General features: G+C 31.2%; 1 protein-coding gene across 2 annotated transcripts; it reads right to left on the bottom strand.

Moving 5' to 3' along the window:
• Positions 1 to 4,905: 4,905 nt before the first annotated feature.
• On the bottom strand, positions 4,906 to 12,917 carry LOC141668354 (uncharacterized). Of its 2 annotated transcripts, none has more exons than XM_074475206.1 (9): positions 12,536 to 12,917; positions 11,879 to 12,148; positions 10,591 to 10,717; positions 9,988 to 10,049; positions 9,593 to 9,823; positions 8,539 to 8,660; positions 8,265 to 8,403; positions 5,410 to 5,618; positions 4,906 to 5,320 (listed from the first exon to the last, which is right to left on the bottom strand). In XM_074475206.1, the coding sequence occupies exons 1-8, from the start codon at positions 12,830 to 12,832 to the stop codon at positions 5,469 to 5,471; spliced, it is 1,398 nt and encodes a 465-aa protein (XP_074331307.1). In that variant the 5' UTR covers positions 12,833 to 12,917; the 3' UTR covers positions 4,906 to 5,320; positions 5,410 to 5,468. The 2 variants fall into 2 exon arrangements, with proteins under 2 accessions (XP_074331307.1, XP_074331308.1); XM_074475207.1 differs by having other exon boundaries at positions 11,879 to 12,164; positions 12,536 to 12,916.
• Between the last annotated feature and the right edge of the window lie 829 nt (positions 12,918 to 13,746).

The raw sequence follows: 13,746 nt of genomic DNA, 5'->3' as shown, positions 1-13,746 counted from the left end.
CGTATTTTTTCGTGTTGGTGTACCAAATTTTCGAATCTAAATACTAATTATTCGTGTCGTTTCGTATCATGTTCACTGTCGTATACCAGTGTTGTCAGGTCTAATTTTAACACGTTTTTGTTTAATTTTTATTGTGTGTATGGTATGATAGCCTATAATAATACATGCCCAATAACAGAGGCCTATAGCCCAATAACAAAAGCCCAGGAAGTACTCAGCTATAACCTTGAAGGGCCCAGGACGCGTGGCAAGTGGCGTGGCAACATCACCACCGTCCAGGTATCCCGGATCCAGATCGTTCCTACGGTCCGGATTCGATAGTACCCTGACGCATCCCAGGCGTCCACATGCTCTACAGTCCAAAAGGCACACCTACGGTCCAGATTAAAAGGTACAAACCCCTAAACCCTAGTAGAAGACCTATAAAAGGCAGGACAGAAGGAAGTTTACAAGTTACAATCTCTCTCACATTTTACTTACATACACACATACACACACACCATAAAACACTTGCATAATTCCCGTTTTGCCCCTTTTCTCCTTAAAACCCTTTCTCATTCTCACGCCGGAGGTGCCGCGGGGACGTCACCCCCCTCCGATTCTATTTTGTAGGTTCCCACCCTACAATTACAACGTACGCCACCGTCATTTCTGTCCAAACGAAGCTTGAGTCCGGGCCCAACATGGAGAAGGTCCCGGGTAGGGGTGTACGTGGTTCGGATCATATCGGTTTTGAGGTAAAAGTCGAACCAAATCGCGAAGAGCGGTTTTAGAAAATTGTCATCCACAACCACATTTGCGGTTGCGGTTAACCGCGTCAATTGCGGTTGCGAATTTGCGATTATTGCGGATCGGTTTGCGGTTCAACCACTTATTTTAAAATAATTAATAATTTGCAAAAAATTAAATTCGGAATATTAATAAATTGAAGTTTAAGTTACGTGATAAATTACATTAAAAAAATAAATAAACTAATGCTCCGTGTAGAGCAAAAATATTAAAAACATACAAAAATGTGGAGGCGAGAGAAAAGAAAAAAGAAAAAGATAAAAAAAATTACATATTGATTATATTTTTCATTTGTTTGGTTATATATCTTATAATGATCGTGAATCTTATGAATGATGTCTTAACATTAACCTAAAATTAGTTAATAAATGTGTATACTTACTAATTTATATGATATCAACTACATTTTTGGAAATATAATTTATTATAAATATATGTTGCGAGTTGCGGTTGCGATTTTGCGATTTTCAAGAATTTAAAATCGCATCCAAACCGCAAATGAGCGGTTTTTAAAATTTGAATCCACAACCAATCCGCATTTCGCGATAATCCGCAAATGCGGTTCGGTTGCGAGCGGTTGAGCGGTTGAGCGGTTGGATGCGGTTGAACGGTTTATCTGTACAGCCCTACAATTTGGAATTATCATGGTACATACCTTAAAAACAATTCAGATTTGAGATAGTCTATTCTGATATAGTAAATGAAATTAATGAATTAAAGAGATCACTGGCGGGTAGGCAATCTTAGCATAAAAAATTAAGGCTAATGATACAAAAGAACTAGATTTTCTTAATCGATCAACAATATCTTTTCAAACAATGGACGTCTATATTTAATGGTAACCTCCATAAAATTCAAAATTTCAAAAAAAATCCTACAAACATCACCTCATCCATCAGTATTCAGTTGCCCGTAAAATAAGAAAAGAAAAGAGCACATCTCACGTTATACCGTATACTCCCTCTCTTTTTATTACTAGTTGATAATCCGTGCGAAGTACGAGTTCGAAATTTAAAGTAATAATATTATATTATTATTTGTATAAAACTGAAACCTATAATCCGTATAAAATATAGATCTAAATATAATAGATAAAATATTTTTAAAATATGTAGTTAACAAAATCAAAGTTAAGTATAACTCTAAAATTTCATCATATAGTTCTAGTTATGCATGCAACTAATTTTTTATTTATACAAATTTGACATTTTAACTTAATAATACGATTATTTTAAAGTAAACCGACGCTTAGATGTTCAGTAACAAATAAAAATTAAAGAAAATAAAATTTACATAGAGTAGAAGTTATTTTTTGTCAGTTGAGATTTCATTACATAAAATTTTAAAATAATTGTATAATTTTTCAGTGAGCACCAAGATTGGGGACCTAAACATGGTTCTGCTTATTAGTATAGATAGTTGATATTCCCTCTGTCCCAAAAAACATCTCATGTTTTGACTTTTTATACTATTTATGGTAAGTGATTGATTACTAATTTACGTCTAATTTATAAGATCAAATATAGTTATGAGTGATCTTGCTGTATTTGTATTTATAACTACTTTAATACAATGAAGTTTTTATATTTAATCCTGATACGAAACTTATTAATAATTAAAAGTGTGTATTGGTAAACGTGTTCAACACAAAAATGGAAAGTATTTAGGGACATATGGAGTAGTTGATAACCCGTGTGAAACACGGGCCCGAGAGTAAAAATATCGTATAATATTTATAGAAAATTATTCATAATCTGTGCGAAACACGAATTAAAATTAATATATTAATATAAAATATTAAATTGGTACTTGCAAAAATAGTTATGTAGTTAAAAAGAATCGAAACAGTTATGAAATTTTTCGCTATAATTCTAGTTTTGCATTGTTTTTACTTGATATAGAAATCTAACATATTAGTTTTATTTTTGTGAAACGAATTGTATTTCTATCCTATGAACCAAATATTTGTTCTTTAAATAATTTAATATTAATTAATATTATTTGATAATTATCTTATAATTATCAAAAATATAGTTTATTTAATATTACCCAATTATCGATAAAATATAATTTACAAATTAAAATTAAATAGATGTTATTAAACTTAATTTAATATTACTTAATATAATCTAAATACGAACGTAAATTTGTTATTGTTAAAATATGTTTTTTAATTTTAAGTAAATAAACATTGTGAAGGACAGTAACAAATACGATTGTTAAATCAACAATTTTCAGTTTAAAAGTTAATAAATGTTACTAAAGTCATTTGCTATTACTTAATTATTTTTAAAATAATATTATCCAATTTAAAAGTAAACTGACACAAATTGACACTAACTAATAGAAAATAAAGTTTACAGATGATAGAAGTCAATTCGTGTTAATAGTATAATTTACAATTAGTAGTTTTTCAAAGTAAAAGTAAATATATGTTATTTTACTTAATTTAACGTAACTTAATAAATTTTTAATATAATTTATAAATAAATAAAGTTTACAGAGAATATAAGTCAATTCGTGTTAGTAATTTACTTAGTAGTTTGCAAAGAAAATAAAATTTATAAAAAATGGAAGTCGATTTGTGTTAAAAACAAAGTTTATAAAGAATAGAATTCAACTTATGTCGGGTAAGTATCAAAATTTGGTACTTTGGCAATTTGGTACTTTTGTCACCAAATTATACATTGTTTCGCTTATTAATAAAGAGTATAGATATGACGTTTGACTTTTACACACTTCTAAGTGTTTTTACCGTATAGTTAGAATAATAATTTTTAATTTTTTTTTTATGAATAAAAATATATAACTAAAACTTAATTTAGAAAAAGAAAATTTTAAAAAATATTATTTTATCTATATGGTCAAAAGGACTTAGAATTGTGCGCAAGAAAGTCAGAGTATTTCATTTTTATAGCCGGTATATAGTTCATCAGGGAAAGCAAAGCATGTTCTTATTTCCGTATGTTGTACGGGTAATAAAACTAATTTATTATCTTCAATTTTTATTTTTAATGTTCATTTGTGTTCATGAAAAATAAATAAACAAAACTTATGTAAATGTTAGTAAGTTGAGTCTTCGTGAATACGAGCTCGAGCTCCCGAACAACATTAATTAAGTTGTTCGAGAGTACCAACTTGGGAGACGCTTGCAAACTGTTCGCGATTATTCATAAATGGAGCTTCAGCTGTGTGCATGGATCGGTTCGGTTCAGTTTTTGTCGAAAACCGTTATCTAACCGTATATGTTGGTTCGGTTAGGTTTTTATCTATTAATCGCAACCAAACTGTTCGGAACGCTCTTTTTCGGTTCGGTTAACCGTTTGTCGGTTTCGGTTTTTCTCGGTTTTATACAAATTTAAAAAATATTGTACACATTTTATAATAATAAGATTCAAAATAATAAGATAAAAAAGATGGATTTAAAATTCATAATCACGCACTTTTTATTATTATATTTTATTAAGTAGTGTGTATTCAGATGCAGAATTAAAGACCTAAGTTAGTAATTACTCAACTTCTATATCATAGTTGACCAGTCTAATACATACAGACAACTACCGTCACAAGACAGAGCCTTCGGTTTATTATTACAGCTAATAATGATAATTAGGTCTTGTATGATAAGTAAAGTATTACATATAATTATACTATATTATTATAATTATATCATTAGCATATAAATGGTAAATAAAAATATTAAATTATATAAAACGACTCGGTTTTTCGGTTCGGTTTTAATGTTAAAACCATAACCGTTACTAAACCATTCTTTCGGTTCGGTTACGGTTTTTTCGGTTTTTGACGGTTTTAGTTTTTTTCGGTGCGGTTTTTTGATTTTTCGGTCCGGTTTCGGTTTTTGTTTGCTCACCCCTGTGGAGCTTTATAAATTCGTAAAAAAATTGGGTATATAAAAATACGAGTTGAAACATGAACACTCAAATTTTGACTCGGGTTCTGCTTCTCAGCAACCCAATCAGCGAGCCCAACGCACAGAACTATAGCTTCAGTACCCATCATTCTGATGTGAAGTGTTTTTTCAAGTACGGCCAAGAATAGCTACCCAATAACCACAACAGTTCCAAAATTTCAGCATAATGGAGGAGACAACAACCATTAACAAATTTAAAATTGAAAACCAACAATGCCAGTATGGATACAGGCTTCTACATAAACCATAAAAACCAAATCATACAATTGTCATTTATTTAACTAGATGTAATTTTGCAACTTTCCTCAAATCTTATGCACTTTGCTAGAAGAAGACCCGTATGATGCAAAAATGTGACTGAGGTCGATCATCTGTGCTTCAGGACCTCACAATACAGCCCAAAACTTATCTTACGGCAAGTTACTTGGATCAAGTGATGACGATGAACAGCAGGCATGAAATTATTCCGGAGATGGCCCACAAGTTTTAAAATAATTTTGCTGGTCTTTGTTGACATTATACTGTGATATTGATACCACAGACTCTACTAGAAAAGAGATGGCAATCCATATTATCCACAGAGCAGTGCAACCATATTTCCTATAAGGGAAGAAAAAGAAGAAGTTATCAGAATGAAAAATTAATGTAAAGAACTATGAACCTAATCATACCACGATGTTTTGTCTTACACTTAGAGTCTCTAGAGACCTGCAAACTTTTGACATTCCCAAGACAGTAGATTTCTGGCCTACACAGCCTGAGGTTCAAGAATTTTTTCCTTGGACTCTAGTCCTGGAAATTGTCCAATATCATGTCCCTCGAGAGGTTGAAATTCATTTTGCAAACCAACAGAAAACTCTTCTGGATTCGATCCACCACTTGTGAAGTAATCAGCAATCTGCATTGCAAAATTTATTTTCTTAAAAATCCTAACAGAGTTCTCAGGAAAACAACAACACTTAATATTAATAATACATAAAAAAATTATTTTCTTAAAAATCCTAACAGAGTTCTCAGAAAAATCGTTAACTTATATATGCAGGAAGAAAATTATAACTAACGGAAATACATAAATATTAGAATCGCATATGTTCAAATATTTAAAAATCAACAACACTTAATATTAATAATACATTTCATGAAAACAACATAACCTACAAACACAGCTTTATCCCTTGTTATATCTGTCCTGTAAAAAGTGATGATATTCACATTTTTGTAGTGCATCACATAACACATCTAGCAAGGAGCGTCCAGGTTATCCGGATAACAGATTAAATATACCATGTTCGGTATAAAAGTGAAGCAAATCATATTTGTATATTGACTATGAAACTATAGAAAGCCTAACCCCGGATAACATAACTTAACTCATATATATATATATAAAAGAAACCTGAAAAATTATAGAATTCAATATTTTGAAAAAAATATTTAAAATTAGCAATAATAAATTTACAAAAAAAATAATAATTAGCATTGAAAAATATTGTACAACCATTTTGAATTATTTGAAAAAAGGTCAAAACTATAATGTATTATACTATTTGATTTAATCCATGTTATGCTATCTAAAAAATTTTTAATATTAGTCGATATTTTGAAAGGATTAACAAGTTTAACTAATAGTTAAAAAAATTCATCAAATTGAAAATATTTAATAATAGAAAAATAATATACAATGTTATCAAGTTACTATAAAAAGAAATATTAAAATCATAAATGAAAGAAACTTCAAAATGATTTGAATGATCATATTAGTACAAATTATTTTCAGATTCTTGAAAAAAAACTTCTGAATATCAGTAGTTAGTCTTTACGATATATGAATTATTTTTATGTCACATCCATGACTGATGCTCTGTTGAGTAAAAATAGATATTGTTTGATTGTCAGTGCTACCATGACTACGATATATAAATTATTTTTATTTATTTATTAGATAATTATAATTTTTGAATAATCATAAATACATGTTATTTGAGTAATTTACTGAATAACAATTAGATATATACATGACCCAGATATTTAGCATATAAATAAACAAGACCAACATAATTTACTCGAAAATATAATAAATAGTAATTTACATACATACATACACATGTGACTTTATCTTTACCAATATTAAAAGATTCAATTTTAATGGTATATTTCAGAGTTTTTTTTATCGTAGGGAACTCGCAGCCGCTACCCTTCGGGTGCGCACGGGGTAAACCCCACATGCTCACGCAATAGCCTGCAAACCACGTAAACCAAGGTAAACCGCATTTAAGCGACATGCTCTGGCACATGAGGCATAATCATAAAATCTCCTCCCGTGAGATTCGAATCTGTGACTAAGAGGATAATTATCCACTCTTTAACCAATCAAACCAACCCTTGCGGGCTTTATTTCAGAGTTATTGATATATATACTAGAAGAAAATAACAAAAGTCTTTTATGTTCTGAAAATAAGAATGATCAATTAAATTTAAGTTTTTTTTAATGTGTTAAAAACTAAATAGATTATGTCAATTTTAATTTATAAATTGACAATTATCTAACATCTTATAAAATTAACTTGTATAATGGAAGGATTAAAAGCTAAGTACACAACCGAGATCAACTTTAGTTAATGAACTATGATATTAGCAACGATATTAAATCAAAATTAACGTTGAATTAAAAAAAATAATATTTTTCTTAAAAAAATAACTTATATTAATTATAGTGTAAATTCTACTTTGTTGAATATTACGATTGCAGGTCTTGACTACTTTAATTATGCATTACTAATCCTTTTAAATTAAGCAAGAAAATTGTAAATAAGTAATGACTTTAGTAATAAAATATCTCATTACTTCGGGTTTATTTGACCAAAACTCAAAAAATTTACTCAACTCTCCAATATACATATATGTTAATTTTTAATTTCCTTTTATAAACATATTGACAATATTTGATGGATTAACTTCAATCTTTTCCCTTTACACGTACAGTGACTACCCTGCTTGTATTCATTTAGTAAATACAAATTACTCGATACAAACAAGAAAATATGTATTATGATTAATGAGATGTATTAAAAACGTTATGACCAAGTTCCATGTATATTATATTTGTATATTGACTATGAAACTATAGAAAGCCTAACCCCGGGATAGTTGTTTATTTCTCATAAATAACAAAGGAGAAAAAATTATGGAGTGAGTATATAGCTAGTACCGACTCCACTTCATGACCTTGTATTCATAAGCTTTTAACATTATTACAGGTATGCTTAGGGCGGACTCCTTGTTCCAGTTTATTTATCCACTCTTCGGTACTAAAGAAATTTCATCTTATTTTTTTGTAAATTTTATATATAGCATGCTCATAAAGATTAACTAACAAAAACGGAAGCAACAGCACAAATGAAGTAAATCCTGTTAAAATCCGAGTCAGAGATGCCACAGATACTTTGGTCAATTTTTTTTAACTCAGATGGTATTTGGTAAGATATTATAAGAAGAGCATTCAGTACATAAAAGAGTGTACATAAGATAGGATCAGAGGACCCACCTGATTAGCAAGAGCTATGCCACTCAAGGCTGCAGCCTCTAAACTAGAACCAAGTAGCCAATCGCCACATATGCCAGCTCTTCCTTCAGAATCAAAGATACAGGGTATACCAGGAGTATTGGTGGGAAGAGCTGCACCCCTGCATTTTATTAGTATGAATATTTATTACGATGTAGTAAATCACAAAAAAAAATCGATGCTTCTTTAATATATAGCCTTTTAAGGCATATCTGAACCACTGAGCAAAAATATATAACTGGATATGACTTCATACCAAAGTTGTACACGAGTGTAAAAAGGCCTCTGTAGTGAGCTTTTTGAGAGTCCTAGTACAGCTTCAACACCCTCAAGCATTGTTTCCTTCACCCTCTCTGCAGTGACGGTTGGAATATTTTCCTAATAACAAGCCATTATAACAAATCAAAACTTCCTGAACTTCTAAAATTATACTGGAATTTTATAATCAAAGATTAATGGGATTACTCCTTGCTAAGAAGCAGGTAGTAGAAGTTCACATTCCCCTGCTTCCCCAAAACCTTCAGAATTAGGGAGATTTAAGACAAATGTACAAGGAGTAAAAATGTACAACTTGTGATTCAAGGCTGTCCCATGCTTCATTTGTTTAGGGGAAATGAAATGGAACAGAATGAAAAGTTGTTGACAAGATAGGACGGAAAAGTGGAAAAAAATGAGGGAATGCAAATTTTCTTTAATGAGATTTGTGAAAAGAATTAAAATATTAAAGATTGGAGCATTTTCTCAAATATTTTGAGCTTCTGTTTAGATTGCTAGGAATGAAATGGAATAAGGAATAAAAAGTGAGAATGTTTACCCATAAATAAGTAGAAATTTCATTCCACTGCTCTTAATTTTTCTCACCCACGATGTAAAAATGACGTCCTCCTTAGGAGGTCGATAAAGAATTATAACTGATCTGATCTAATTTGAAAGCATAATGAGGATGATGGAACGTTCACATTCTTAAAAAGATTGAAGTGGAACAAAGAACAATGAATCTTTACTTCATCTCTTTTCCAATATATTAAAATAGGAACGGGGAATGGCCGGATATGTGAGATTATAACGACCAATTTGATTAAGTTTCAAATAATCTGGGCAATTTTTTCATTTTTACTAGAAGAATCGAACGGTGCATCAACAAGTCTAGATATTATATAAAATTGATTTACTTTGCTCAGCTGTAAGTTACTTGTTTGAGTAAGGAATTATACCTTTTTTTTGTTAGGGAGTACGGAATTATACTTAACTGATTCATATGATCAACATTTTTAAAGGCCATTACATGTAATAATTAAGCTAAGAGTCACCTGGGGAACTTTATTTCGCTTCCCAAAAGCTGCTGTGCTGAAAAACGTCCAGCAATGAGGCCCAGCGCCCTTCGGCTTTAATAATTTTCTTGTATTGTCCGCCATCCATGAGACGGAATCAATTCCTTTCACAAAAGCACCTTCAAAAGGGGACCCGGATGAATCGACTGGCACTGGAAGAGGATCATCAAATGCTGCTAGAAGAGCCCATATAGAACTTAGTTCCAGTCTCTGCAATCAAAAAGAAAATTTATGAAGTATAATGGAAACACAAAAAACTAGAATAATATTAACAGAACAAAGGACAGAAATCAGAATGATAATCAATACTTTATAGATACCATAATCGAAGCATGCGTAAATTAACAGATGGATGCATTCCTGGCCATGTGTACCTTCATCTGTCTTGCAATAAGTGGCAGCCCTGATGCAGAAAGCAAGCGATTCGCGCATTTTCCTAGTGGATATACAGGTAGAAAAACAAAAAAGTACTACATTACATAGTAGATACATATTAAAAATAGAACTCAAGGGACCAATAAGAAATCCGAATTCAAGGGACCCCGAAGCTGGTCCTTAAATGCAATCAACCCTTGATTGCAGAGAGTTGAACTTGATATTTTTAGGTATTATTTATAATTAAAAGTCAACCAAAAAAGAGTGAATTACTTAACCCAAAAAGGCCTACGTCTTTCATTTGATCCTGATACATTAGCCCAAAATGACCATTAATACATGTCCTAATCAATGGGATTATTTGTATCAGTATAAGTCAGCTGCAGTTCTTTCTACTTTCTAGGTCCAAAAAGCTGTAACACAGCATTCCGCTCTCGCATATTGGTTGGGGTATTCTTCAAGGTTGATCACTAGGTTTGTCTTCTGTTTCATTAGTCTTCCTAAGGTATGCCCCCTTTGTATATAGCCTATTTCTCAACTAAATTTCTACTAAAAAATAGATTTATAAAACAATTCAAAGCAAAAGTGGAAGCAATGTTCACCATTATGAGCAATAACAATAGCATCAAATTGTCCACGTGGTTTTCCATTCTCGCTTAGGTGCCACATTCCATTGAATGGCTCAAGTTTACTTATCCAAGAAGGCCGCACCACATCAACCATGCAAGTCTGCATCATTTGTGAAATTTGTAACAAGACAAACTGAGAAAAAGCATCATAGCTGGTGAAGCTAGCAGTAAAACATAAGTGAGATACACATAAATGCAGCATACAGTTACATAAAATTATCAAATTTCAGCATCAACTTAATCAAAAGACTACACAAGAGGAATCATGGACAGCTTCCTAGATCATAAATTTCAAAGCTCACAATTACCTTTGTACAGACTAATAATACTTTTTCCGGGGATAAGAGGTAGCTTTCTAAGTTGAATAATATATAGGTCCACAAACTGAAACAGACGGCATTTTTTTCTGTTATTATATAAAAAACAACTCTTTAAGAATAGATTGCCATTTTCTAAATTGTGACCATGACATAAAAAGCTTAATTCTCCCTGAGTTGTAATTCACACAATCTACTAACTCTGGACTTGATAAATAACAAATAAGCAAATCCAGGTATGTTGTTTCCAGGTTATTCTTAAAGTACCTGTGAAATCTGCAAAATTTATACTGAAAAAACCCTTATGTTATTTCAGCTTGTAATAATTACGTGTAATGTGCAGGAATAAAAAATAATTTCATCAATTCTGTTAATACTCATACAGTATAAGTAAATTTTATGAGACAAAAAGTAATCTATTTTGTATCTTTGTGTCATTTAAGTTATGCACACTATGACACTAATATCTCTTACGATAGTAAACAATTTCTAGATCAATTGCAACTGGAAACTCGAGCCTAATACACTAGATCAATGGCCAGTCATAACCCCGAGTTTAAGCTGTATTATACATTTATACTACTTCAGGAGAAGCCTGCAGTTAAGTCTCCTTCACTGACCCTTTTCCAGGTAGCACGTAGCATACTTCAAATAGAGTCAACATTCTTTCAAAACCAATATCCAAGTCAATGCATCAGCCGGGAATGCAGCCATTAAATGCATCATGATACTTCTCAGTTGTCTCCACAGTTCGCTTCTAGGTGATTAATAATTTTTGTGTAACTTCTTGCCCAGACTATGGATTAATGATTACAAACCTCAAGTTATATGTCATAAGGTAATAAACTAATAAAAGTTATTATACTACAATAAAATATGATAAAATAAGAATGATAACAAGTCAAATCCAAAATTAAAAAAGGTGCAGCAATTAATCGAGTCACCTGAGACAATATTGAATCTGCGAGTGGGCGCATCCCATTGACACCCACATATTTTGGAGGGGAAGAAGGTAGGGGAGTGAACTGACCGCCCAATTGAAGCTCTCCTATTGAGCCTTGCCATTCTTGAACCAGGCCTTTCAGAGACCAGTCACGAACTATCTCAGCAAACACAGGATCACTGGCAGTAAAAAATTGAGCCGCGTGATCAAATATTAGAGGGTGAGGATCGATAATCCTTGTCCCCATTCTTCCACCCAAACCATGAACACCCTAGACAAGAAGAGGCCTGAAATTTATCAAGTACTAGAAACTAAAAACATTGCATCAAACCTTACAACAAAAATATGTATAAATATACACTTCCTACAAATTCGTCAATGTATGTCAGTACAACATAAAAAAAAATACTTTAGTACTACATTTCACAAACTAACAAAGTCGAGACATACAACCGAAAAATGTAAAGGACACAAAATCAAAAAAAAAATTAATTAAATAATTGGCGGGTTTTGTGTAAGCATGTAGCTTTAATATTAATAATTGGAGAAATAAAAAAATAACCCTGTCACTGTTCATTTCAGTTCTTCTACAGACCAGCTACAGGAAGATGAATATTTAAAAAACAAAAAGTTACTTAGGAAAGGAAACATAACATACGGTGTCGAAAACAGTGGAGCGAACGCCTCTCTTTTCTAAAAAAAGAGCACAGAGAAGACCAGACATGCCACCACCAATGATAGCAACAACAGGGTCATCAGAAACAGGGGCAGTAAACTTAACTTGTTCCTGACTAAATGTTTTTTTCAAAACAGACCTTCTCGAAGAATTGTATTTTCTGCGGCGAAATGGGGCTTTTTTGTTGCAGGATATAGTGGTGCTCATGGAATGGAATGGGGAGTTGCAGGAGGAGGAGGAGGGTTTTGTGAGTTTAAGGGGTTGGATTGTTAGAATCATCCTTTGCTCAAAATTTGTAGGATATGCAAATTGCAAACTGTAGGAATAGTATGTATGTATTTCCTTATCCGTACTTAATTCACTTTTGCTGCCGGCCCCCCCCCCCCCAACAATTATAAAACTAATTGTGAGATTAAAAAGTTTTATTAAATTACGTCAAAAAAAATCTTATTAAAATAACTAATTTATCTTATAAATTTATATCCGTATGGGAGGAATTGAACACGGATCTTTACGTTTACAAGCATAACACTTTACCACTACGTGTCATAAATAGCGACAATTTATTTAACTTAAACATGATTACTAAAATATTTGTAGAGTTAATTTTGAACAGTTGAATTTGAGATATAAAGTTAAGTATAGTACATAAACAAATTGTTCCCTTATTTATTAAACAATTTTTAATTTGAAAAATATGACTCATATATTTTTAATAAAAAATAAATTGTACATATAATTACATTTTTTATATGTTGAAAAGAGATACACTTATACAAATAATATATATGTGTATTACAGATTTAGATAAGTTATAATTACCGTATTTTCTATTTCGAATTCAAAATTAGAACTTGCCCCATTTTTCAAAAAATACTCAAAATTTGACTAAATGACCAGCCTGTAAATACCACGTCACTGTCTAGGTTTAATTTAAATTACGAGTTCGACTAGAAAATCTTACCACAAATCAAAGTTTTGTGATATCTTATGTTGGTAAAAATTAATATGTTATGTATCAAAATTACTAGCTTCAAAATCAGAATTTTACTCATTTTAAAAAAATACTCGAAATTTGACTGTATGACCCAGTCGAAAATACATCATCACTATCTAGATTTAATAAATTTAAATTACGAGTTCGACGAGAATATCTTACCAATAAGGATAAATTTTATAATATATAATATTAA

The sequence above is a fragment of the Apium graveolens genome, chromosome 6, assembly GCF_009905375.1.
Source record: "Apium graveolens cultivar Ventura chromosome 6, ASM990537v1, whole genome shotgun sequence".
NCBI classification, from domain to species: Eukaryota; Viridiplantae; Streptophyta; class Magnoliopsida; order Apiales; family Apiaceae; genus Apium; species Apium graveolens.
The sequence above is the reverse complement of the archived record's forward strand: the minus strand, read 5'-3'. Positions and strand labels throughout refer to the sequence as shown.

Coding starts and splice junctions, on each gene's coding strand:
- LOC141668354 (XM_074475206.1), bottom strand. CDS start 12,832: ATGATTCTAACAATCCAACCCCTTAAACTCACAAAACCCTCCTCCTCC. Junction 8,661..9,592: donor AGCGAAATAAAGTTCCCCAG/GTGACTCTTAGC, acceptor GCTTGTTATTAG/GAAAATATTCCAACCGTCAC. Junction 8,404..8,538: donor TACACTCGTGTACAACTTTG/GTATGAAGTCAT, acceptor AATAAAATGCAG/GGGTGCAGCTCTTCCCACCA.